At 42.8% G+C, this 23,594-nt stretch overlaps 1 protein-coding gene across 4 annotated transcripts in view; it reads right to left on the reverse strand.

Moving 5' to 3' along the window:
* Positions 1-775: 775 nt before the first annotated feature.
* Positions 776-23,594, reverse strand: part of LOC129854329 (ankyrin repeat domain-containing protein 11-like) — a 159,298-nt gene continuing 136,479 nt past the window's right edge. For 3 of the 4 annotated variants that reach the window (XM_055921259.1, XM_055921260.1, XM_055921258.1), the window contains 9 exons: positions 19,271-19,444; positions 18,040-18,240; positions 17,608-17,750; positions 17,370-17,517; positions 9,970-17,216; positions 9,672-9,770; positions 9,216-9,383; positions 7,517-7,609; positions 776-7,397 (listed from right to left, as the gene is read on the reverse strand). In XM_055921259.1, coding sequence (XP_055777234.1) covers positions 7,212-7,397; positions 7,517-7,609; positions 9,216-9,383; positions 9,672-9,770; positions 9,970-17,216; positions 17,370-17,517; positions 17,608-17,750; positions 18,040-18,240; positions 19,271-19,444 — 8,459 coding nt within the window. In that variant the 3' untranslated portion in view covers positions 776-7,211. The remainder of the gene's footprint in view (positions 7,398-7,516; positions 7,610-9,215; positions 9,384-9,671; positions 9,771-9,969; positions 17,217-17,369; positions 17,518-17,607; positions 17,751-18,039; positions 18,241-19,270; positions 19,445-23,594) is intronic. The other variant, XM_055921261.1, reaches the window with a different exon arrangement.

Genomic DNA, 23,594 nt, shown 5'->3' on the forward strand with positions numbered 1-23,594 from the left:
GGTGAGGTGAAGAGGCCTACTGGAATTATATTTTGGTGTGGATGTGTCACTGTCAATGGAAACGCTTGTATGATTTCAAATGGTTACCCTCTTCATATCTGGTTCATAAGTAGCCTACTATAAATACTTCTGTGTCAACAAATATAATGGCATCTACTGGTCATATTGCATGGCAAAAAATAGGCCTGTTATACCCACAGGTCTTTAAGTTTTTCTCAAAAGTCTAACCCCCTCATGATCTAAATATCAGCCTAAACATACACTTTTCCAGGCGTCCTCCTGCTAGCAGAGCGAAAGATAAGCTCCAGTGTTTCGCTACCTCTGTATACAGTTTTCTAATTGGTTTCCGTTGACCACTTTGGTGCCACAGACGCCTGAATGTTGCCTTGAGGGCCTTTGGTACAAACTAGGGATTAAATATAGGGATGGAATTAAAATGTAAATTAGCTGTCAGCTAAATCTGGTGCAACGCATCCCTTCTCTTACTCAGATTGATGATTTGTTGTACATTGTCCCTGCCAAATAAAGTATACATCGGTGTAAAGTGTTACACATGTGTACACTGATTGGTATTCTATCAACTTAACTTGCCTGTGATAAATGTGCTAACCAATCTTAATTAATAAAAATGAACTGTTGTTAAAGTTCCTAATTTGGCTCAGAAACTGTGTGCGCGTGTTGGCATGGTGCTAAAATAGATGTGCCCATCTGCCGAATGACACAAGGCATATTTAAGAGTGTATGAATGAGGACAAAGTAAAAGCAGAAAACAGGAAATATTTCAAAATTTTATTTACGAACATAATCTCTGAGGAACAACAGCAGTTCTCGCGCTCTATGTACATGCAACTGTAGAAAATATCAATTTAGAATTTTTCTTATCAGTTTAGTATTTTTTTTTCTTTTTTCTCGCCTTTGTTTTTGCAGGAAATCAATACAGCTAGAGGTGAAAGTACTGGATCTTTTACAGCACTGACGATAGCATCAACAAAGCCCTTCCCCCATAGCTGCTCCAACAATATGTACACAATTCAACTACATTGTACAAATAAAAAAAGTTACATTGTTACATCACCTGCAGCGAGCGCACTGTCTCGTTGCTGTTAGAACCCCACATTCTACGCAAGTTTAGACTAGTACAAAGAGGAGGGTGCAAAACGTCCTGGGATATTTATTTACAACTATGTACAATGTCTCCAACGCATTACAGGAGGAAAATTTACACAGCGGAGACCTTTAACTGAAACATACCACAGGTGTCAGAAATATAATAAATAGGTTATTTGTCACCATTTAAAGAGTAGTTCTCCATGCTTTATTAGTCATTTCCCATTCTAAAGAATCAGCTACTGTCTTGTTCAATAAAGAAAACTAGAAAAAGGCTTGAAATTGTGATTCTATTATGTAAAATAACAGTATGTCCAGTTAAAATAAACAAATATTAAATGAACAGTAGAGGTAACTTGTTGCAGACTGATGAGGTCACAGGGTAATCTAGGGCATGGCCAAGTGGTTCACTGTAGGGGGTAGATGGGAATGAGACCGGTGTTTGTTACATTTCCTAACATAAATTATCCTTCACTGGTGTGTCTTGGAAATAATATTTGGACGCGAGTACGAGACACCGGTGTCTGGACAAAAATCACAGGGGATGTCTTTATCAACCAAATGTCAAAAAAAATTAAAATGAAAAATAATTTGAATGGTTAAAACTATTGCTCTGTATGTTTGCTGCAAGCTTTGAATACCGAGGTTAGACGTGACACTAATTAGCCATCACAATTTCAAGCCTTTGTGGTTCAATAAATGATGAAATAAAGAAATCAAGGCAGGGCTCAAACCGTTAAGGTGAGAGAGACGAAACCGAAACACACTTGATGTCTTGTAAACAATATTGAGGGTGTGGGGGTGTAGTAACGGTATACATTCTGCTCATAAGAAGTGATTGACATGCCACTGGTGTTTTATGCTTCGTACAGAAGAAAAAACCCAAGACAAAAAGACAACACCCAACACAACATACTCTGATCTAAAACACACGAGGATTCTGTTGACAAAACTCCCTCTCCCCCGCAGAAAAAGCGCTAAAAAAATACATCAAATAAAAAATTGAGGGCTTCAATCAAACTGCTGAAGTCTACATGCCCCTGACTACCTGTGCTATGACATTTATTTATACGTTTACTGCCTTATGACTAGATTCTCCTTTTTCAAAATGTCCAGGACTACAACTAGTCAACTGCCCGTACACTGGAGTAGCAACACCCATTGCACTTGAATAGACACATCATACACAGCTATGTTGAAAGTGTGTACATAAAGTCACAAAATGTCACTTGATATTGCCATTAGGATGAACGTGCAGACCACAGACAAAATCTAAAAATAAAATAAAAAATCAGGACCAACCAAAAATAAGGAAACAATTAATTCTCACAAATCAATATTCCAATTGGATAAAAAACAGAAACATCCTTAACTATCACCTTTTCACCATTCTTCCCCCCTTTGTGTATGAGTTAACTTAGTCTGCTTTTTGGTTCATGAAATTGAGGAGGTCAAAGTTTTATAATAGTCTAGGCCTTACTCTTAGCATGGTAAACAACACAATAGAGCAAAGTATGATGGCCTACTGAATATGAATCAAACGGAACATTAAAAACTTCCAGATACCCCTGACAAATACATACACCTACACTTGAGAAGCTAAAGTGAAACAAACTACCTGCCTGTTAATATCACTGTCCACTAAATAGTTCTGAATAAACTATGATGAAACTCGCTTTTAGAGTGATTGGTCATAGAAAGGATTATTGACTTAAAAAAAAAAGGAATTTGATTAAAAAGGCAAATAAAAAAAAAGATCTCATTCATGGGCATGTAAGTCAAACCTAGTTCTTTTAAAGTCAAAGAAACAATTTACCTATGTTACACAGATGATCTTTACTTTGGCCCCACCCTTTGAGTATTCGAAGAGCAGCACCTTATACTGTAAACTTATCTCCACTACTGTACAAAACTAGATAAATAGAGGGGGTCCATACTTGCGAACATTAGAAAAAGTTTGAGTTTAAACTTTCTCTGTCTCAAAATATGCATCAGCCAATTCAAATCGCTGACAGTTGCATTTGACAACGCTACGTTAGCTGTTGCACATTACATAACCTGGCACATTTAGCCCTATGCTAACCTGACCAGTTGGCAGTGATTATTTCCTGTAACAAATTCCACATCAGCCTATCAAAGATCTCAGACTTTACATCCACCAACCAATGGCATTTCTTAATATAGATCAACTTGGCCACCAGAGGAATATTTTAAGCCTCCAAATTCAAGGTTTACATTTGTTCAACTTGGTCTGTAAAGTATAGCGTCCCAATATTGCATGACACATCCATGACTATGCTGCTACTAGCTACACACGTTGGACAAAATTCAAAAGGCATGTTTTCGTATATGACATAATCACACGTTTTTGCTTATCCGTTTCACACACATCCATGTTCTTTCAGGGGAAAAAATATAAGGGTCATTTAAGTTTATCGTACAATGGCCCAAAAAAGTCAGAGCGTTATGGTCTTGTCAAATAGCCGTCATGTCTGTATTATTCCAACCTCAGTGTGGAAATATATATAAAACACAGGAAAACGATGTTTGACTGCACTGCCCCTTTAAGGAAAAAACTTTACTAGTGGTCCTCAAAGCTCGATTCAAATAACTAATATGTGACGATGTGGATGATTTTTTACAATGCATATACAATGTTGTAGCCTAAATAAAAAAACAAGTGGTGTTTTTGGTCTAACAGTAGCATTATACTATGCTATTATATTTGGTATGTTAGGCCTATTTAGAATACTAATGAATCATTAAGTGATCTTGCGAGACATTGATTCAGCTTTGATCTAAACTTTATTCAAATCCTTAAGTCTATTAACGTACCTGTGCAACAATCTAACTAACCTAAAAAAATCTAAATAAAAACCTGTCAATTTAAGCTAGAGATAAGTTGTTTTGCATGGGATGCATCTCAATCCACTGCATCCACCATGTCGGCCTTCCGCATCTGCGGTGGAAAGTGGCAGAGCTACAACGCTGTTTGTCAGACCAGGAGACATTTTGAAAATCAGTCTTCTCACGAAAATGTCTGTAGCGTACAAACGGTTTGCCTACAAACTAATATGACCACACTATGGGAAGATGAGACTATCAAGAACACGATGGGGTTTTAGTTTTGCTCTACAACCCCCACAACTGTCACGGGACATGTAACCCGGTATCGGTAATATAAAAAAAAAAAAAAGGAAGTAGTTTTGTGCCAAAAAAAAAATATATATACACATTTCCTGATCTCCTAGATATAGGACAGACACTTCAAAATCTTAATCCTTATGAATATATTTTTTTTTTTACTGTCTGTTTTTCCATTTACGATTCAGTTATTCAATTTGTTTCTATAGCATAGTAGTAAAGCCCAAATTCAATATTTTATCAAATCATTTTTTCATATATTTTTTCATACCTAGAGGGGTCCTAAAATTCTAAATCAAATAGGTAAATAATCCACGGTATGACCATCTTAAAACAATTCCATATGTTAAACTCCCCTCACCTCCAAAGGCTTTGAGGTTCAACAAGCACCATTCTGAGACGTGGCAGTTGCAAATGGCAAAAATGACCAGGAGCCAGGCTCGCTACATTGAGCTATTGGTCCAGTTGAAACTTCATGTGTGTTTTTATAACTTTAATTAGCAGATGGTGCCGGTTGACATCTGTTAAGGATGCTCTCATGGAAAAGGGTTCTATTACATCCATCGAAGTCAAGATTTGAAATTGGCCGATGCAGAATTTGTAACCTGACATAATCACTGCCTTCGGGTCAGGTTAGCATAGGGCTAAATGTGTCAGGTTATGTAATGGCAACAGCTAACATGGAGCATTTTATCACATGCAACTACGTCAACGATTTGAATTGGCTGATGTGCATTTTGAGACAAACATTTTTACTTAAAAAAATAAATCTTATGTTCGCAAATATGGACCCAGGGAGTTTGGAAGCTAACACATTCCATAATTAAAGCAAGAATACATTTTTAAAACCAATATGGAATGTGGCCTTTATCTTGTGGATAAACAGCTTTGCTAAAAATTAAGATTCTAAACATTTCTTTAGTTCAGTAGTTTTAGGTGGTATACGGAAGAGACCAGGAACAACAATGCCAATCTGATGTGGCCTGAAAAACGGTTAACCTGTAAATGATGCCTATGACAGTGACATTCAAAAAGGAAAGTTAAGGATTTCAAATATTGAGTTGGCTGTCAGATCCCAAGTCTTGTGGCCTGAAAGTTCTCCAACATCATGATGAATATTATTCCTAAAGACCCACACATACAATTAAAGTCAAATTAAATGGGTAGATGAAATTTAAAAAATGAAGACAAAAATAAAATCCCATCCAGAATGATTAAATAATGTGATGGTTTTGCTTGTTAGTGGCATTTCTTCCTTGACCAATCCAGATGTCCCCTTGTTTGACTTGCCCACCACTGAGTAAATAAAAATATTCACTGTAAAAAGGCATTTTCTTGGTTTAGATTTTTTTCAGATATAATTGTGTAATAAAGCAATGACTAATATAACTATTCTATTCTTTAAATACTTTTATAACCATTTTGCTACATCTGAGGACTATAGTTGTGGCCCTTAGTTTGGGCATTGTTCAAAACGGTGGGGTTTTGTACTACCTATGTACGTTGTGGTGATTCCAACACAGGTAACTCATTTTGACCAGCCCTGGACAAAACCTATAGATGGGAACATTACAACTGTGCACTGGAGTCTTTAAAATACTGACAACGTGTACACATTTTGGCCCATGGGTATGAGGGGGAAAGTGCTGCCCGAAAGTGAACTGTACATACAAAGATAATTTTTATTCATTTATTTTTTTACACTTAACTGAGTGATGTTACAGTACATACGTTATTTACAACTGTGCAGTAATGTGTGGCAAAATAAATTATCTAGAAGGCAGCAAGAATACATTGGTTAACGAATATATAAACTGTACATAATTTACGGAATACAATTTTTTTTCAGTTTTCTTTTTTCCCATTAAACTAATATTGGCTCTGTAGTGTTTCAAGTCACTTCCTTAGAAACAATTAAATGCCCAAGTAAAGAAAGACAAAACGAAGAATATTCTCCTCTAAACCACCATCTGTTTAGTCTTGAATCGCAACATTCTTGTATTATTCTTTTATCCTGTTTTTCCATTTGCAGTCATAGTTAAAGGTGAACGTGTGTGTGTTCTACCTATCTTGGCAGAGTGTCAGAGGCTGGTTCTTCCTGCATGCAGAACCATGTGACCAGACTCTAGTGGGGATGCTCCGGTTCATCCCCATTCTTTGCCTCACTCCTCTCCCCAGGCAATGATCCGGAAGATGCCGTCTCTTCCCCTCCGACATTAACCCCCGACACACTATGGACCCTTGGCTGTACTCTGCTCTGCTCCGGGGCAGGATGCTGATTCTACCGGGTGTGGTGGTGGGCTGTGGATAGAGGGGACTGAAGCTCTCTGACTGAGTGTGGCCTTATGGTCCCGACCAGAGAGACAGCGTCCACACAGACCCTCCTGTCCTTTCAACAGGAAGAGGCTGGAGGTCCCGCAGATATCACATGTTGCACCACCACATCGCACATGCATGCCCTTCTGTGCTGCGTTCTCCTCCAAGGCTCACCTGGAGCTCTGTGTCCACCGTAGTGCCTCATTCTCATCCACCAGGAGATGATCCAGAATGGTGGGAGGGCTCCTCTCCAGCGTTCCTTTGTTGTTTGATTTTACGGGGACCAAAAAATCCAGAAAAATATTTCTATATCTTATCCCCTATTCTCTGCCCAAACATCACCTAAAAGGGAGGTGGTGTTGGATGCTTCAAAGCAAAGCCGTTTTGCTTTTTATATTCTGAACAAAAGCATAAAAACTTGAGGGATGAAAGTGCAAGTTGTGTTTTTCCCCGGTAAAAAGATGCTTCCTCCTCTCATGGAAGGGAATCATTAGCAAGTTTTTTTTTCTTTGAATTTTTTCTATATAATATATAGGTTTTATTCCTCTTCAAACCGGCTAGCCCTTACCATACGTTCTGTTTGATGTCTCTTTGAAAAGTGATGATATTTGACCTCTAACTCTGTGAACGAGTGCATGTTTCTGTCACGCGGGCAACAGCACAAAGTCATCGTTGACGTCAACCATTGGCACGTAGAAGGAGGGGACCTCGTTGACGCACAGAGACTTGTGTACAGCAGGGTCCAGCTCCTGCACCTTCAGTTGCCACTCCATCCTCTGCACTGCGTTCAGGGCAGCTGCCTCATGCTGCTGCCGCATTAACAGACACGTCTGAGAAGAGAGAGAGGCCATTATGAACCAGCAGAAATACAACTGCCATACACAGATAGCCCGCATTTCAACCACATAGCAAATGTGCCATAAAAGATGAAGTACAGTCATATCGTTACCTTCATGCGGTCATATTTGTCATCCACGTCTTGGATCCAGGAAATGAACTGGCGAGCGTTGAAGCGATCTCTCACTGACTTGTTCTCATCACCCTGAGTTAAAGATGACAAGAATTAAAGCATGTCAGATTTGATTTTTTATATGTACACTACCGTTCAAAAGTTTTGGGTCACTAAAAAATGTCTTTGTTTTTGAAAGAAAAGCACATTTTTTGTCCATTAAAATAACATCAAATTGATCAGAAATATAGTGTAGACATTGTTAATGTCGTAAATGACTATTTGTAGCTGGAAACTAGAGGTCGACCGATTAATCGGAATGGTCGATTAATTAGGGCCGATTTCATAACAATCGGTATTTTTGGACACTGATTTGCAGATTTTTTTTTTTTTGTATTTTTTTAACGACATATTTTTTTATGGAATATCTACATAGACGTACAGAGGACCATTATCAGCAACCATCACTCCTGTGTTCCAATGGCACATTGTGTTAGCTAATCCAGGTTGATCCTTTTAAAAAGGATAGATCATTAGAAAACCCTTTTGCAATTATGTTAGTACAGCTGAAAACTGTTGTTCTGATTAAAGAAGCAATAAAACTGGCCTTCTTAAGACTAGTTTAGTATCTGGAGCATCAGCATTTGTGGGTTCGATTAGACTCAAAATGTCTAGAAACAAAGGCCTTTCTTCTGAAACTCATCAGCCTATTCTCGTTCTGAGAAATGAAGGCTATTCCATGCAAGAAATTGCCAAGAAACTGAAGATCTCGTACAACGCTGTGTACTACTCCCTTCACAGAACAGAGCAAACTGGCTCTAACCAGAATAGAAAGAAGAGTGGGAGGCCCCGGTGCACAACTGAGCAAGAGGACAAGTACATTAGTGTCTAGTTTGAGAAAAACAGACACCTCAAGTCCTCAACTGGCAGCTTCATTAAATCATACCCGCAAAACACCAGTCTTAACGTCAACAGTGAAGAGGCGAATCCGGGATGCTGGCCTTCTAGGCAGAGTTGCAACGAAAAAGCCATATGTCAGACTGGCCAATAAAAAGAAAAGATTATTAAGATGGGCAAAAGAACACAGACAATAGACAGAGGAACTCTGGCTAGAAGGCCAGCATCCCGGAGTCACCTCTTCATATGGAATAGCCTTCATTTCTCAGAACAAGAATAGACTGACAAGTTTCAGAAGAAAGGTCTTTGTTTCTGGCCAGTTTGAGCCTGTAATTGAACCCACAAATGCTGATGCTCCAGATACTAGTCTAAAGGCCAGTTTTATTGCTTCTTTAATCAGAACAACAATTTTCAGCTGTGCTAACATAATTGCAAAAGGGCTTTCTAATGATCAATTAGTCTTTTAAAATTATAAACTTGGATTAGCTAAAACAACGTGCCATTGGAACATAGGAGTGATGGTTGCTGATATTGAGCCTCTGTACGCCTATGTAGATATTCCATAAAAAAAATCTGCCGTTTCCAGCTACAAGTCATTTACAACATTAACAATGTCTACAATGTATTTCTGATCAATTTGATGTTATTTCAGACAAAAAATTGCTTTTCTTTCAAAAACAAGGACATTTCTAAGTGACCCCAAACTTTTGAATGGTAGTGTATATAAAATATTAAGAGTAATTGGAAGAGCTGACTAAACAAATCCCATGTGAATGGCCCTGTCCGTCAACTTTTTGCCCACCTTTTTTACCACCCACAGACGCACCTGACTCTCTGTTGGCATGTTGTACACCTCAGAGTCCAGTAACATTGTGCAGGCACTAAATGGGACGGCCTGATTGGCTATCGTCCTTGCCGCTCTGCAATGGACCCGCAGTACTTCTTGCTCACATGAGACAATAAGCTTTTCCTGGAAGGAGAGATATAGAAAGTCAATACAATAAGACTGGAGAGAGGGGAACCGAACTGGACTTTCAACTTCTTCAAAATCTTTTTGAGCAAACTGATAAGGTTAATGTGAAATGTCACAAGTTTTTACGATTGCTTGGTTGGAGAAACGCATATTGCAGTTTGGATTTCTATTACATAGCAGCTTTGAACATTCATCAAAGGATTGTTCAAAGCACTCCTTCTCAGTGCGACTTCAGAAGTGAGATGGATAGATATTAGGGAGGGTACAGTGAGTCCGTGTTCTTACCCTCTCTATGCTGTGCTGCAGTCTCAGCTTCCCCCTCACTGCCTCCTGCTGTCTAAAGAGCTCCTTCAGGGGCTCCGATAACGATGGAGGTGGAGCAATCTGAGAAACCATGGCAATGATTTGAGGTTATGATGTAACCAATCTTTCCATTGCAACAAAGTTCAAGCTTTTGTTGTAAATGTGCTGTGCGGTTATTATAGGTCACAGAATGCAGTTACTTGACGTGTATCATTGTAATGAAATCAAATCTATGAATCAACAGAAGTGTGAACATTTGTAGGGGAAGGGAGGTACTCACCACTGGGATGTGCAGCTTGCTGAGAGGCTTGCCATCCAGCAGGTAGGAGCCTGTGTAGGTCACGTACTCAGCGTAGCACTGAGGGGCCTGTGGTGTGATGTAGCACAAGATCTTCCTCTTCTCCTCTATTTTTTTCCGTATCTGCAGGTATTCGAAGTAAGGGTTGGAGCGGTCACTGTGGTAGGGTTCTATGTCATCCAGTTTGATGGCGTTGACAATGACAGCCAGCGTCTGTTGAATCATCTCCCTGGTCTGCTGCATGGCTGTGTTGACCAGCTGAACCTGCGGTTTCGGGAATTTCCTCTTGCGTGGATGCTGCGTCTGGGATTCCTCTTCCTCCACAGGCCGCCCTTTAGTTTTGCTGACCCCTACAGGAGGCGGCGGAGGGGGAGCCGTGGAAATGGTTGGTGTGGTGGAGATGGTGGTGACAAGTTCCTTTTCTTTCTCCAGAACAACAAAGGGGACAAAGGTAGGGGTGGGGATAGGGGTGGTTGTGGTTACAGCCATGCTCATGGTGACAGGGGTAGGGACAGATGGAGGTATCACGCTAGCAGGTATAGTGGTGGTGGTTGTACTCTCTGCTACTACTCTACTACTCTGCTTTTTGGTGGTGGTGGTGGTGGTATTCTCCTGTTTTGCCAGCATCTGGGCCCTGTTTCTGGTCATCCTCTGTGGGATCTCCTCCACCTTCTTGGGAAGGTCAGTTGACAACGCTGTCAGAGTGACTGTGAGCTTAGACGTTGTCTCAAGAGCCTCTGAAACATGGACTGTGCCAGAAATCGTGACAGCAACTGGCAGAGGAACTGAAGGGACTGGACTGCAAGTTGGCCCAACAATGGGATCTGATACCTGCCCACTTTGTTCTGGTTTAACAGTTGTCAAGGAGTCCATACATGGAGTAATTACAACTGATAAAGACTCGGTCAGTGACATCTGCTTGTGATGCTGAGTATTGTCTGTATCAACAGCTGAGAACATGTTTCCATCGCTCTCATCAGTCTCTTCATATGTGGCTCTGTTTTCGAAGACCTGTGTTTTCACTAAGTTAATTTCAGGGACATTCTGAGGCTCAGACTCAAATTCTGGTTGGAAATTGTGTTTTGGTGAGGGCACAACCAAATCCTGCACAGAATCATTGAGTGTTAGGACCTCGGGAGGACACAGGGGTTTGGCCAGGATAGGCAGGTCAACCTCCATAAGCTCTTCGCCCTCTATTGTTTCAATAGCAGGAGGCCTTATATGAGCAGATGGTGGCTTGTAGTCGGCTGGCTCTGCATCTCTGATGTCAAGCTCTGGCATCTCCTTGTCTGGCAGGGAGGTCGGGAGGGAGAGAGAAGGGAGGTCAGGTAGAGAGAAAGGGCCAAGATCATCCAGCTCATCCACTGTAGCTGAGAATGGGTCTGTCCAGGGCACCACTGGCTCATTGCTTACTGCTAGAGGCATATGGCTCTCAGAAGTAAAGCCATGGGAGTTTTGTCTGCCGACTTGTATTGCACAAGAAAGCTCTGATTCCATCTGGTGATTATCCTCCAAGTTTGGCTTGCAGTCTGTGAAGAAAGACTCTAACCTTGTGGAGGATGAGGTGGTTGTCAAGTAGTTAGGTTCCAATTCCATGGGTGTCATTTCAGGTCTTGCTGGAGAAATTGGAATGTCCTCCACAGCCTCTTTTTGCTCGTCAAAGTCAGGGTCAGGTACATAAGACCTGTAAGCAGCATATGGAGGGATCACTGATGGATGGCCAGGTATGGCAGTAATGTGCTGCAAATCACTGTCTGAATGCGAGAAGGGGCTGGTTATCTTGGAGACAGCTGCCTCTATTTCCCCATAAGTCCTTTGAGGAGATTTCAAAATCATCTCAGAGTTCCAGCTGATGGTATGATCACTGGAGTTCTCCACCAGGTTGGGTGGTGGATGTGGGGGAGTCAACTGATGCACCTCTGCAACTCTTCTCTCAGGAGATTCAGCCCAGCCCTTCCTCAAAGGCTCTTCAACCCTTGGAGGAGAGAATGAGCAGACATCCCTCGTCTCCTCAGCAGCATGATGATCAGCATCTGTTGGTTCTTCAAGATCCCCTTCCTCCTCCTCTTCTTCTTCTTCTTCTTCCTCCCCCTCTTCGTAGTCCTCTTCTTCCTCCTCCTCCTCCTCCTCCACAACAGGGGGCAGATACTCACTGCCACTGACTGGGTCAGAGGGAATAAGACTGTGCTCACTTTGATGAGGCTCAGAAAGGTCATCAATATCCAGGGGAGGAAGAGCAGCAGGTGCAGGGGTGGGTGGAGCAGCAATGTCCAGACATGGCTCCTGTGGGTCAGGTCTGTGGACTGGCGTTGAGGGCTTCATCAGGAAGTTGTTGTAGACACTCTCAGGTAGGTGTTCACAGGTCTCTGTGCCAGCCATTGCTGTGGTGGCCCCATCTAGTGCAGGTTCGGCAAGTTCCAGCCCGGGAGACAGCATTCTAATAGGTGAGAAGTAAGGAGGAGACAGGCATTCAAGTCTCTCCACTGATGCTGCCTTGTCTTCTGGAGGCTGAGAGGCTGCCAAGTCAAACTCAGAGGCGTCTGGCAAAATGTGTTGTAGAAACTTGCCAGCTTCAGCTTTGAACTCATCTTCCAGGGGTCTTCTAACATCAGACGAAGTCGATCGACTGACAAGGGGCAACTGGAGATTCTTAGCCGGAGTTATACAAGTCCCTTCTTGGAAGGTGTGTGATGAGTTGGAGTACCTGTCAAAGAAGGATGGTGAGCAGGCATTCATAGACATGGCCATGGCTGATGAGTTCTGATAATCTAACCCATCAAACATTATATCAGGGTAGTCCTCTGCACTGCAGGATGGAGTCCGTGGCGTCTGCATGATTTCCTCAGAGCTGGGACAAGAGATTACAGATGTGGGGGTGGGAACACCCGTTGGTCTATTCTGATCTTGCCTAGGTGAGGCAGGGAGATTTTCTTTCATCTGATGGCCTGCAAGCCAGTCCTTTGAATTTTGAGTGTCAATGGGTTGTGGCTTTCTTTCCAGAGACATAATTTGGGCTGGGAGACCAATATCTTTGAGCTTCTTCTCTTTCAATGCAGATTCTAAACTATTAGATTTTTTGGATGATAGTTCACTGCGATTTTTCTTTATTTCCTCAGTGGACTTCGTTTTATCCCTAAGTTTGGGATCCCCTGATCTGTGTCTTAGTTTCTCCATCTGCTTCATCCTCTCCTTATGCTTCTTATGGCGTTCTTCAATCTCCTGGTCTTTTAAACCTAACATTTGCCCAAAGCTGGTTAGTCTGAGATCCCCATCAACCAGAAGCTTTGAACGTGGACGGTTGTCTTTGCGAGCTGTGTCTTTAGACTGAATTACTTTTTCATTTTCTTCTTTAACCTTGGACTTAACATGGTCCGCCCTACTGTCTTTGTCCAAAGAGTCTCGGTTTCTCTCTTTTTTCACATCAAATTTGGGACTGTCTTCCTTTGATCTTTCCTTCAAATTGGTAATTTGAGGACTCTCTTTTATTCCACATTTGATATCCTCCTTGGAGTGTTTAAGTGATCCAAAGCCATCCGTGTACTTGTGCTTCTCCTCTTTGACTTTCTCCTTATGTTTCTCTTTTTTCTTTTTGTCCTTGATCTTATCACTGATGACAGTACTCACTTTGTCTTTGTCAGCTTTTTTAGACATCTCCTTTTCAAACTCCAACGTCTTATCAAATTCATCTTTATCACCCTTAGACCCAAATGGAAATGTGTAAGGGTCCGCTTCTAATGGCATAGGCTCTTTCTCGAAGGGCAGACTTTCTCTGCGTCCATAGGATTCTCTTATTTCCTCTATCTTGTCTTGTTTATCCCCCTTTTCCTTCTTGACTTTGTCCTTCTCCTTCTCATGACTCTTTTTGGATGATGATGAAGATGAATGCCGGTGCCTCTCTTTCTCTCTGAACTTGTCTTGAGGATTAGATATGGAGAATGAGTCTCGTCTCTCATCAGTAATGTCTGGAAGGCTGATGTTGGAGGAATCATAGTAGCTGCTGAGCACTGGCTCATGACCCTGATCAGTGAAGCTGTCTGAGGATAACTCACTGTTCTTGTCATTGGAGTCATCCTTGTAGTCATTCATGGCCTCTTCCTCCAGCTTCTCCAAGAGCGACTTTTCATTTTCCCCACTACCCTTTGAGGGCTTTCTGTCATTAACATGATCTTGCTTGTCTTTATATTTACTCTTGGTCTTATCCTCATTGGCGTCCCTCTTGTCCAACAGCTTCTGTTTGTTTTTCTTCTCTTGGTTTGAGTCCACAGACATTCTATCTTTGCGTTCCTTGTGTTTTGCATCAACAGAATCCTTATCTTTCTTATCTTTGTTGTGTTTCTCTAAGGAACCCTTCCTCTCTTTCCCCATATCAAATGTGGTCTTGTCTTTTTTCTTGTGGTCTTTTTCTTTCTGTTTTTCTGTTGTGTGTTTGGCCTCAGCAGAATATTTTCTGGGTTTTTCCGTTTGGAAGTGATCAAGCTCATCCCTGTCAGATGTGGAGTCTTTCCTGTGAGAATCGGACAATCCAAGGGAATCACTTAACTTGGCCACACCCCCATTGTAATTGTCTTCTTCATCCTCACTTTCATCTGTGAAAATGTCTGCTATCTTGTACCATGTTTTCTCAGGTTTAACTTTCTCAGGTTTTCTATCCTCCTTCTTCACCTCAAGGACATCTTTATCCCGGTCAGCATGCTTGTCCTGTGAAGCCTTTTCTTTCTTGTCCTTAGTTTGTTCTGAAGACATCTTCCTGTCCTTGTCTTTGCTGTGTGTGTCTTTGTGTTTGTCTTTAGCACACTCCTTCTTGTCTTTAGAGCCTCTATCTGTGTCTTTTTCTTTCAAAAGCTTCTCAGTTGAGGTCTTCTCAGGCTTCTCCTTATCCTGTTCTATGGATCGGTCTTTAGGCTTTTCCTTGTGTTTGTCAGCTTTTGTCTTTTCTCTCTTTTCCACCACATCTCCCTTTCTCTCCTTCTCTTTTCCAGAGTGGTTCCTCTCTCTAATTTCACATGGTTTGCTGACAGTTTCAATTTCTTTGATGGAGGCATCGTTCCCATAATCGTCTCTTATGGACTCCTGTTTGATTTTCAAGTCCTTTCTTTCTTTAGTGAACTCATAGGAATCTTTTCGATCTCTACTGCTGTCCGTGGAGTCCTTCTCTTTCTTCTCTTTGACAGTATCTGCAGATTCCTTTCGCTTCTTCTCCTTTTCTACCGAGTGGCTGGAGTTGAGTTTCTGTTTTTCGGTCAAATCCTTTTTCTTGTCACAGATTTTTTCTGAAGAGTCTTTCTCTTTCTTCTTGGAGGTAGGCTCTTTTTCTGACCGTTTGTCATTATGATCTAATTTCTTGTCTTTGATTTTGTTGTCCTTCCTCCGGTCTCTGCTCTCGATTTTGTCAGTCTCAACGATCAGCTTTACAGTGTTGCTTGCTTTATATTCTTTGTAGTCCTTCACAGGAGGAGCGTCCCAGCTGTCATCTCCATATAGGTCGCAGTCAGAGGAAAGGTCTGACGCCCATCGGTCATGGTGGTCATCTGAGGCACTGAGCTTGGTGTCTTCTAGGTTTAAAAAACGGTTACTGACATCATAGACTTCATAATCAGGCTCTTCCTTCAGAACCTTTTCTTTCTTCGATTTTTCCTTCTCCTCCCTGGCATTTTTTTCCTTATCCACCTTAATATGTTTTTCTTCTTTTTGCTCACTGCTCTTCCTGTCTGGTTTAGATGACTTGTCCTTTGACTTTTTCTTCTTCTCCTCTTTATGAGTCTTTTGTTGTTTCTCCTCCTTGGGCTTCTCTTTTTCCTTGAGGCTCCTTTCTTTTTCAGTTTTCAAGGGCTTTTCCCTCTCCTCCTTGCTAGGCTTCTCCTTGGTGGACTCTTTTGTTTTCTTGGATTTCTCCTCCTTAGCAGTTCTTTGCACCTCTTTTCCAGAAGACCAGTCTCTGTCCTCAGATTTGCCCTTCGACAACCTGTCCTCCTTTTTCAAATGCTCTTTTTCATGTTTAGACAGCTTGACCTTGCTTTCAGCTGGGGACTCAGTCTCAACAAGGAGTGACTTCTGCCTTGAATCATCAAAATCAAATGAGAAGCTTTTAACAAATTTCTCGTTCATGTCTTGATTGAGCACTAAACTGGGAGCCTTTTCTTTCTCTTTGTTTTTGTGCTTGTGTTTTACTTTATGCTTTTTCAACACTTTGCCATCTTTATCTGTTTTGGAGACAGTACTGTCTGTGTTGGAATTCTTGTGAAAGTCAGAGTTCTTTTTGTCTAGTGCATTGGTATGCACATTGTTTTTCTTTCTGTTCTCCTGTGCTTTCTTTCTCACCTGTTTCACTGACTCGACACTTGAGTCTGCAGAGGAGTAGTCCGACTCACTGGAAAGCCTTGTTCTAACCGAGTCAGAGAGAGAGCTTACATCTGACCATACAGGAGATGACACAGTCTTCCAGCCATCTGTCCTCCACTGCTTTGGGTTATGCTCTGTCAGCGAGGGTGTCAGTTTCTGAGAGCTCATGCTTCCATGAGAAGAGGAAGAAGAGGACGCAGAGTGAGTACTGAACGCAGAGGATTCTTTTAGGCTCATTGTGGAGTCCTTTATACAGTTCGAGCTCTTCATAGAGCCTTCATCATCCTCACTCCCTATGTCCCCACAATCAGAGTCAGAAGTGCAGAATTTGTCATTGACTTTACCAAATCTGACCTCCTTACTGACATTTTTTGTCTCTTTCTTCCTCTTCTTCTTAACTTTAGTCTTCTCTTTCTGCTGCTTAGTGCTCAGTGTAGCAGAGTCCCGGGCCTTGGTATTAGTAGGTGGCGCTGGTTGCCGTGGTGTGGGCATAGGTGTGAAACACAACGTTCCATCATCCTCGTCTGAGCTGTCAGAGAGAATCCGTCTAACAGCCTTCTTTGGTGTGAGCGAGTTGCTTTTGGAATAGGTTTTGACCACCTCCCCCTTCGGTACTGAAATTAAGCCGCTAGCCTTAGTGACACTGGGAGACTCCTTGCGGAACTCTTTCTTGAGCAAGTGCTTGTCGTCCACCGGAGGGACGCGCTCTTCCTCATCATCCTCGTCAAACTCATACTCGTCCTTGACGGGGGTAGTTGTTGTGGATAGAGGCTGATCCAGCCCTTTCTTCCCTTTCAGCTTCAGGCCCTTCTCAAACTCTGAGTCTGTGTTATTTCCATCAACAGAACTGGATGGGGCAAACGATGGGGCATCTTCTTCCTCTGAGGATTCTGGAAAAAAAAGAAGATAAATAAATAACAGTTAAATAACAGCAAAAATCTGTCACACCCAGTGGTTAAAGAAAAGCAGGGAAGTTAAAATACAAGTAACAAATGGCAGAGTGAAGGCGTTCAGAGCTACTCATGGTATAAAATGTCACACACCTGACGAGCTCTCCTCACTGGAGGTATACGTGCCTTTTCCAAGCAACAGATTGAGCATCGTTGGGGAGTTAGCAACCTTCAACGCGGTTTCACCCCTTCTGTTGCTTTGTCGAGGGTCCCCTCCATACCTTAAAAGCAACTTTACCACCTACAAAGAAACATCGAAACATTTGTCTCAGTCCTAAACACGGCCGTTGGCTATCTACATGAGCAATCGCAAACGTTACACTGAAGTTACCTTGAAGTGGCCGTTGTTTGATGCGTCATGCAGAGGGGTGTCGTCATCCAGGCCCTTGGTGTTGACCTCTGCACCGGCTGCCAGCAGCTGCTTGGCCACGTCGTAGTAGCCTCGGTTGCAAGCTTCATGCAATGCAGTCCAGCCTGTGAATCCCAAACACAGTTAAAGAACGGCTCTAATGTTTCTCAAACGTAGGATTCAAAATTATTACAGCACTCAATTCTGAACATTTTAGATTGCTAGAGAAGCTAGAAATGTGCCACTATTTTCATGAATATAAAATGTAATACAGAAGTATGGAGATATGAGGTGAAAGGCAAGAGGAGGAGGAGAAGAGGAGGAGCAGAGAGAGCGAGGAGGAGGAGCAGAGAGAGCGAGGAGGAGGAGCAGAGAAAGTAAGATGACCACCAGCCTGTAGTGGCAGCGACTCACCTGCAAAGTCTTTTACATTCACGTCAGCTCCCTCACTGATGAGCTCCTTGATGCGGCGTGCCTCTCCGCGGATGGCTGACCGGTGCAGCCTCGTCTCGCCCCTCTCATTTCTCTTATTTACTTTGTCTTTGGTTTTAGATGCGGAGTTTGGCGTTCCCTTCTGGCCCAGACTTGACTGTGACTGATGCTTTGGTGTTGTGTCTGCAAGAACAGGACAGAAACAGAATTGGCATGACTCATTTCTATAGTAAAAACATAAGCCAAATGAGCATAGGGCTACATATTACAGTACCATTATGTAACCGTGTAGAATATTTCATTGAAAAACAATTGTTACAACTCCATCGCCTGTAGGTGACGCTCTTGCTCAAGACATCAGGAGAACTCCAAGACTCCCAATTGCTGGAGTTCATTTCATCACATTTAGTGGCTTAAACCAATGCCTTAACTACATTTACATTATTGAGTTTGCAGAGCGTAGTCCTGAATGCCATTTGAAACTCACTTCGTCTGGGTTCTGTCTTTAAGGCACAAACTCAGGCACGGCTGTTTAACAGCAGCAACCCGCCGAATAATACAAACAACAGGAAACGTATAACCCAAATCAGAAGCACAACATAATGACTAACCCATAGAGATCAGCTCTATTACTTAATAAGAGGAAATATAGCCTAATTAAGCCTATGTTTCCCAAACGTTTAAATCGCAATGTTTTAACGACAGAACGTAAGTACAGCACTTGAAGAGGAAATGCTAAATCCGACTAATCTAATGACAGCAGATATGAAATGAACAAAAAGCCTAGGTCTGGATATTCTGTGACTTGGCCCAGATCTGATATGACACTATTAGTCCCCTCAGACTCAATCCCTGGGGTAAGCTACTTTCATTTCCCTCATGGTTGAACGCTACATCCTAAAACAAAGCAGCACAATTTACCATACAGGAATGTGACACCAACTTCTAGAGCCTAAAAATCTCCCACAAACAGCCAGTCCCAGAAAAGAACAGTGGATTAAGACAGCGGAGGAGGTCCATTTCACTGCAGTAATGGAAATTGATGAGGGTTATCTTGTATAATTGAATTCTAATTAAGCAGTGTGGTCTGTTCTTTAATGAAGCATGGAGCAAAAGTGTGGCTGGGACTCTAAGCACCAGGGACACAGCACCCCCCCTTCACACCACCCCCCGCTGAACCCTCAGAGACGTGGCATCCATAACAAACGCGCACCTGGACTGTTGACTGACTCTTCAGCCGTCATCTGCATGAGAAGAGCCACCTGCTGCCGCTCAGAGAGGGGGTACCCGGCCCGGATCCCTGGCATGCCCATCCCAAACGGCAGGCCTGACTTCCTGGTGTTGGTGGGCTCCTTTTTAATGCGCTTCCGTTCCGGACCTTGCTTTTCTGTGAGGAGAGAGGGGAATGGACAATGTGAGGTCTATGGGTAGCACAGACACACATACAAACACAGGATTGCAAATTGCTCAGGTTATATCAGCTTTTACTTCAGCAGTCAAATTGAAGTGATTTAATTTCTGACCACAACAACAGTCATTGATAACACTCATTCAACATCTCCATGGCAACAGGTCAGATAATTGTCCTCTGTGATGTTCTAAGGAAGCCCCTTGGTGAAACCCCTACCAACTTCTAGTCTAGTTTAGGCCACATCCATCTTCTGAGGCAGCTGATGGTGGTGGGCATTTAAACCCAGCTGCCCCAGAGGGAGGGAGGGGTCAACTATTGACAGTCTGATGTTTATGTCTATCTCAGGGGGTGTGTGACTTGGCAGAGTGACAGTGATTACAAAATGGCCGGTGTTCATTTCAATGTGGCCGAGCCAAGGTCATCACATGGCGACTTGCCGTTGGACAAAATCAGCAGCTCCTCAAAGACACGCCCAACAATTATTTTCAGTGTCATGAGGAATTATCAAATCTCCACAGCAAATGTCAGTCTTACTTTACTATTGAGACGCAAATACATAAACCCTCTACATTTGCAACTGCTGGACGATTTGGAGTTACGCTCCGTCAATGTTTGAACAAGCCCAAACTGCGCCAGCTTCAAGATCCTTCCAAAACATTCGGACATCAATAAAAACAAATGACATGGCCTTCAACTGCGTCCATGGAGACATCAACACACGTTGTCTAATCAAAAGGGGTGATCTACAAGCCTGCTCGCTGTAGCTCTCAACACAGTGGATTGCTCAAGGCCACAAACAAGAATTAATAGGAGTAGGAAACATGGCAGCTCACGCTTCCGGTCACAAAACCCTTTCCAGAGATCTTCCATAGTCAGAGGTGATGAACTTCCACTAACATCTGTGAATACTTACGCCTAATGTACCCCCACCCCTGATACACACTCATATTCTGAAAGGAATTTGCCATTTAGACACATTCCTTTTTATTCAGAAACAGCACGAACCACAGCAGTGGATGTTTCAGGCGGTGGATGTCGAGGACTGAAAATGCTAGAGTTGCTTTTCCAAGCCTTTACAGTGGGCCCCAGTCAGTAATGAGCCTGCTTCAGTACTTGAGACGGGCTGTTATCAAACCACATACAAGCTGCTAATTACAATGACTTTTGAGACGAGATTTTGCACATGCATTGAGTAGGCTAAGTAGCACGCAAACATGTGTGATGCATCTTCAATGTAAATGAGATAGTGGGAAGACGGGAAAAATAACAAAACAGCAGGATAAGCCTCACACATTCCACATGGATTACAAGGATGGAATTAAGACAGAGGCATCTGAAAATGCAATGTAAGCCCATAGACATCCGTAGCTGGGTCTAATTAAACAATTAAATTGTTTTAAAGAAACATTTAAGACTATATATACACTAGCAAAAGAGCAAAAGAAGGCCTATGTATACCAATGTCATTTGGATTTTTCCTTTAACTTGAGAGTTTTGATGGCAAAGTTGGAGGGAGACCAAACTACCTCACTGTTCCCAAGAACGTCAGCCTAGGCCAGGGGCGGGGCCCACAGCAAGACAACATTCAAGTTACAATGGGCCCATGACGCCACTGTGTTAGCATACTGTGGAGACGTTGCTATCAGCTTCCCACAGTATGTGCAGGCAGAACCAGAACCAGCCCGACCAGAGGAACCAGGTAGGCCTAGTCTGTTTGTTGTGTCCCCAAATTCAATCAGACAACAAAGATGACAAGCTCATCTTTCTATCATTCCACTTGGGACATCAAACATGCTAACGACCTGTCTTTCTCTGAGTGACAGCTACAAATGTATTCCGACCAGTTCTGTCAGTTGGGGTTCCTGCTCCGTGGGAGAGAATTATTATTAGAGGTAGACCTGATGAGCTCCGTTTGCTTTACTGCAATGTGTATGTAGGACTGGCCTTCTTGTGTGTTAATTTATGTAGAACATGGGAATCAACTGTGAAGACACAAGTGGGGCGACTAGGCAGGGTGAGATCTCATGGTCAATGTGTAAATACATTAGCACCACAGCTCTGTCTTCATTCTTAAACTGAGATCGAAACTGAAAACAAAGCATGAACAATACTAGCGCTTACTACCACACATGCCAACACCACCAACACCCAGTCACACAGGAGCCAGACACATTCATGCTTCTGTATGGGGATTACCCTCAGGAGAATGTCATGGCCTGGGACAGTGAGAGGCAATTCCCTCGTACTCAGAAGACAGGGAGAGAAGAGAGAGCTCTGCTGTCAAGTAGCCCAGTCAGACACAGCCAGCAAACAGGAAATGAAGGAAGAAGAGACTGGAAGTGGCCACAGGATGTTGCGTCACTGCTTTGTTTTGTGCTTGGCTACGATGACGAGAGCAGAGGAAAGTGTCGGTGCAGAACAACAGTCTTCAGTGGTGGTAATGACAGAGAGGGACAGATCGGCAGACTACCGAAGGGCTTTCTCTCACGCCGTGTTGGCCTACCTACTGCCGCTTACTGCTGGACCTCATCTCCATGTACAGAGTAGACTGGGCCATCCTGATGTAGGCTACAGTACACACAAGGGGTCAAAGATGGTCTGGAGAAACAATGGAACCTTTTCAGAACGCCTGGACAGAGTGCAACTACTAGCCTATCTAATATACCTAGTGGAGACTAGCTCCAAAACAACTGAACCCGGACCAAATCTGATTTCAAGTCAAGTAACAGTGAATAATTCATGGATCTTCCAAAGGATGGGAGATGAAACATTACAAAAACATTTCTCCCTCCAGGGATCTGAATTATAGGGGTGTGCAGCAGACAGACATGGCTGATTTGGGATGCGGTGGAGAAGACCTCAAGCCAGCAGCCCCACCCCCCCTGTCCCTACTGAAAGCAGCACCTGCTGCACCTGCTGATAAGACAGGCATCCTGTATTCCTGCCATATCGTGAAGGTGATGATGTGTGTGCTAGCCTGCAAGTAGTTGATCTGCACTCATCACTGTCTCTTATCCGTCTCCCGCTCCTCATAGCTTTATCCAGAGCAGTCCCCTTGCTGAGCAGCCCTGGCCATGACTCCTACACTCCTGCTGCAAGGCCTGTGGACGGGCTCTACACCAATACAGGTTACAACAATCATCTGCTACACGAGCTACCATCTCTAGAAGAATGTCTTGTAAACTGTCAAAACCGGTGTGTTCAAGATAACAGAGCAATCACTGCAATTAGCTACATCATACATCTAACAGATGCCTCGGGGAGAAAACCTTCAGTAGAGATTGAGTGCCCTGTTATAACCATAGAAACGGATGTTATGCACTCGAATAAGGCACAACCACACACACGGACTTCACTTTAGATACTGACAGGGTACTACTATGCCTAGATAACTAACACTGTAGAAACACTGTCATCTTGTGGGTTTGGAGAGTGCAAAGACAACACAAACGCAGAATGCAGCAAATCCCTGTCTACAAAATGACCAACAGTATGAATTACGCATTTCAAATGGAGTATGTAGCTTAGTCCACGTTCGATGAGCTCCCTGTGTCCTCTCTCTGTTTCCATCAAAACTAGCCAAATAATAAGCGGATGTGAAGGGTCTGACTTGCTCATCTTTCATAGCTGAACAACACAATCAAAAGTAGTCGTACATTTCTCAAAAGCCAATATTATGCTACAAATTCAACATTATCTGCCTCAAGCTATAGCTTCAAAACACTCGCTCATAGGCCAACTATGGTAAGTTGTGTTACAGAGCCCATGCAAAAACACTGAGCATAGCCTCAGTCTGAACTCTCCATCAGCACACTAGCGCGAGGAGCTGGAAGCACAGTGAAAACAATAGACCTGCAGATCCTTTTCTGAGTAGGAGAGGAGCCACGCTGGACTGACGGCAATAACCTCCAGGCAAATTGAGAGAGAGAAAATAGCTATGCCGTCATTAAGGAGGTTTCTGTTTCGTCACTCGCGCTCTGTGTTGTTTTTTCCCCACTCAGGTTGAGGAGGGTGCAGCAATGTGAAGGCTCTCTCTCCGTCAGAGGGTCATATGAAGCCCAGCCCACTAGGAGAGGACTGTACGGCCTGCACTTCCCTCCACATTCTCAAAGTTCACTACTGTAAT

Source organism: Salvelinus fontinalis, chromosome 4, assembly GCF_029448725.1.
Source record: "Salvelinus fontinalis isolate EN_2023a chromosome 4, ASM2944872v1, whole genome shotgun sequence".
NCBI classification, from domain to species: Eukaryota; Metazoa; Chordata; class Actinopteri; order Salmoniformes; family Salmonidae; genus Salvelinus; species Salvelinus fontinalis.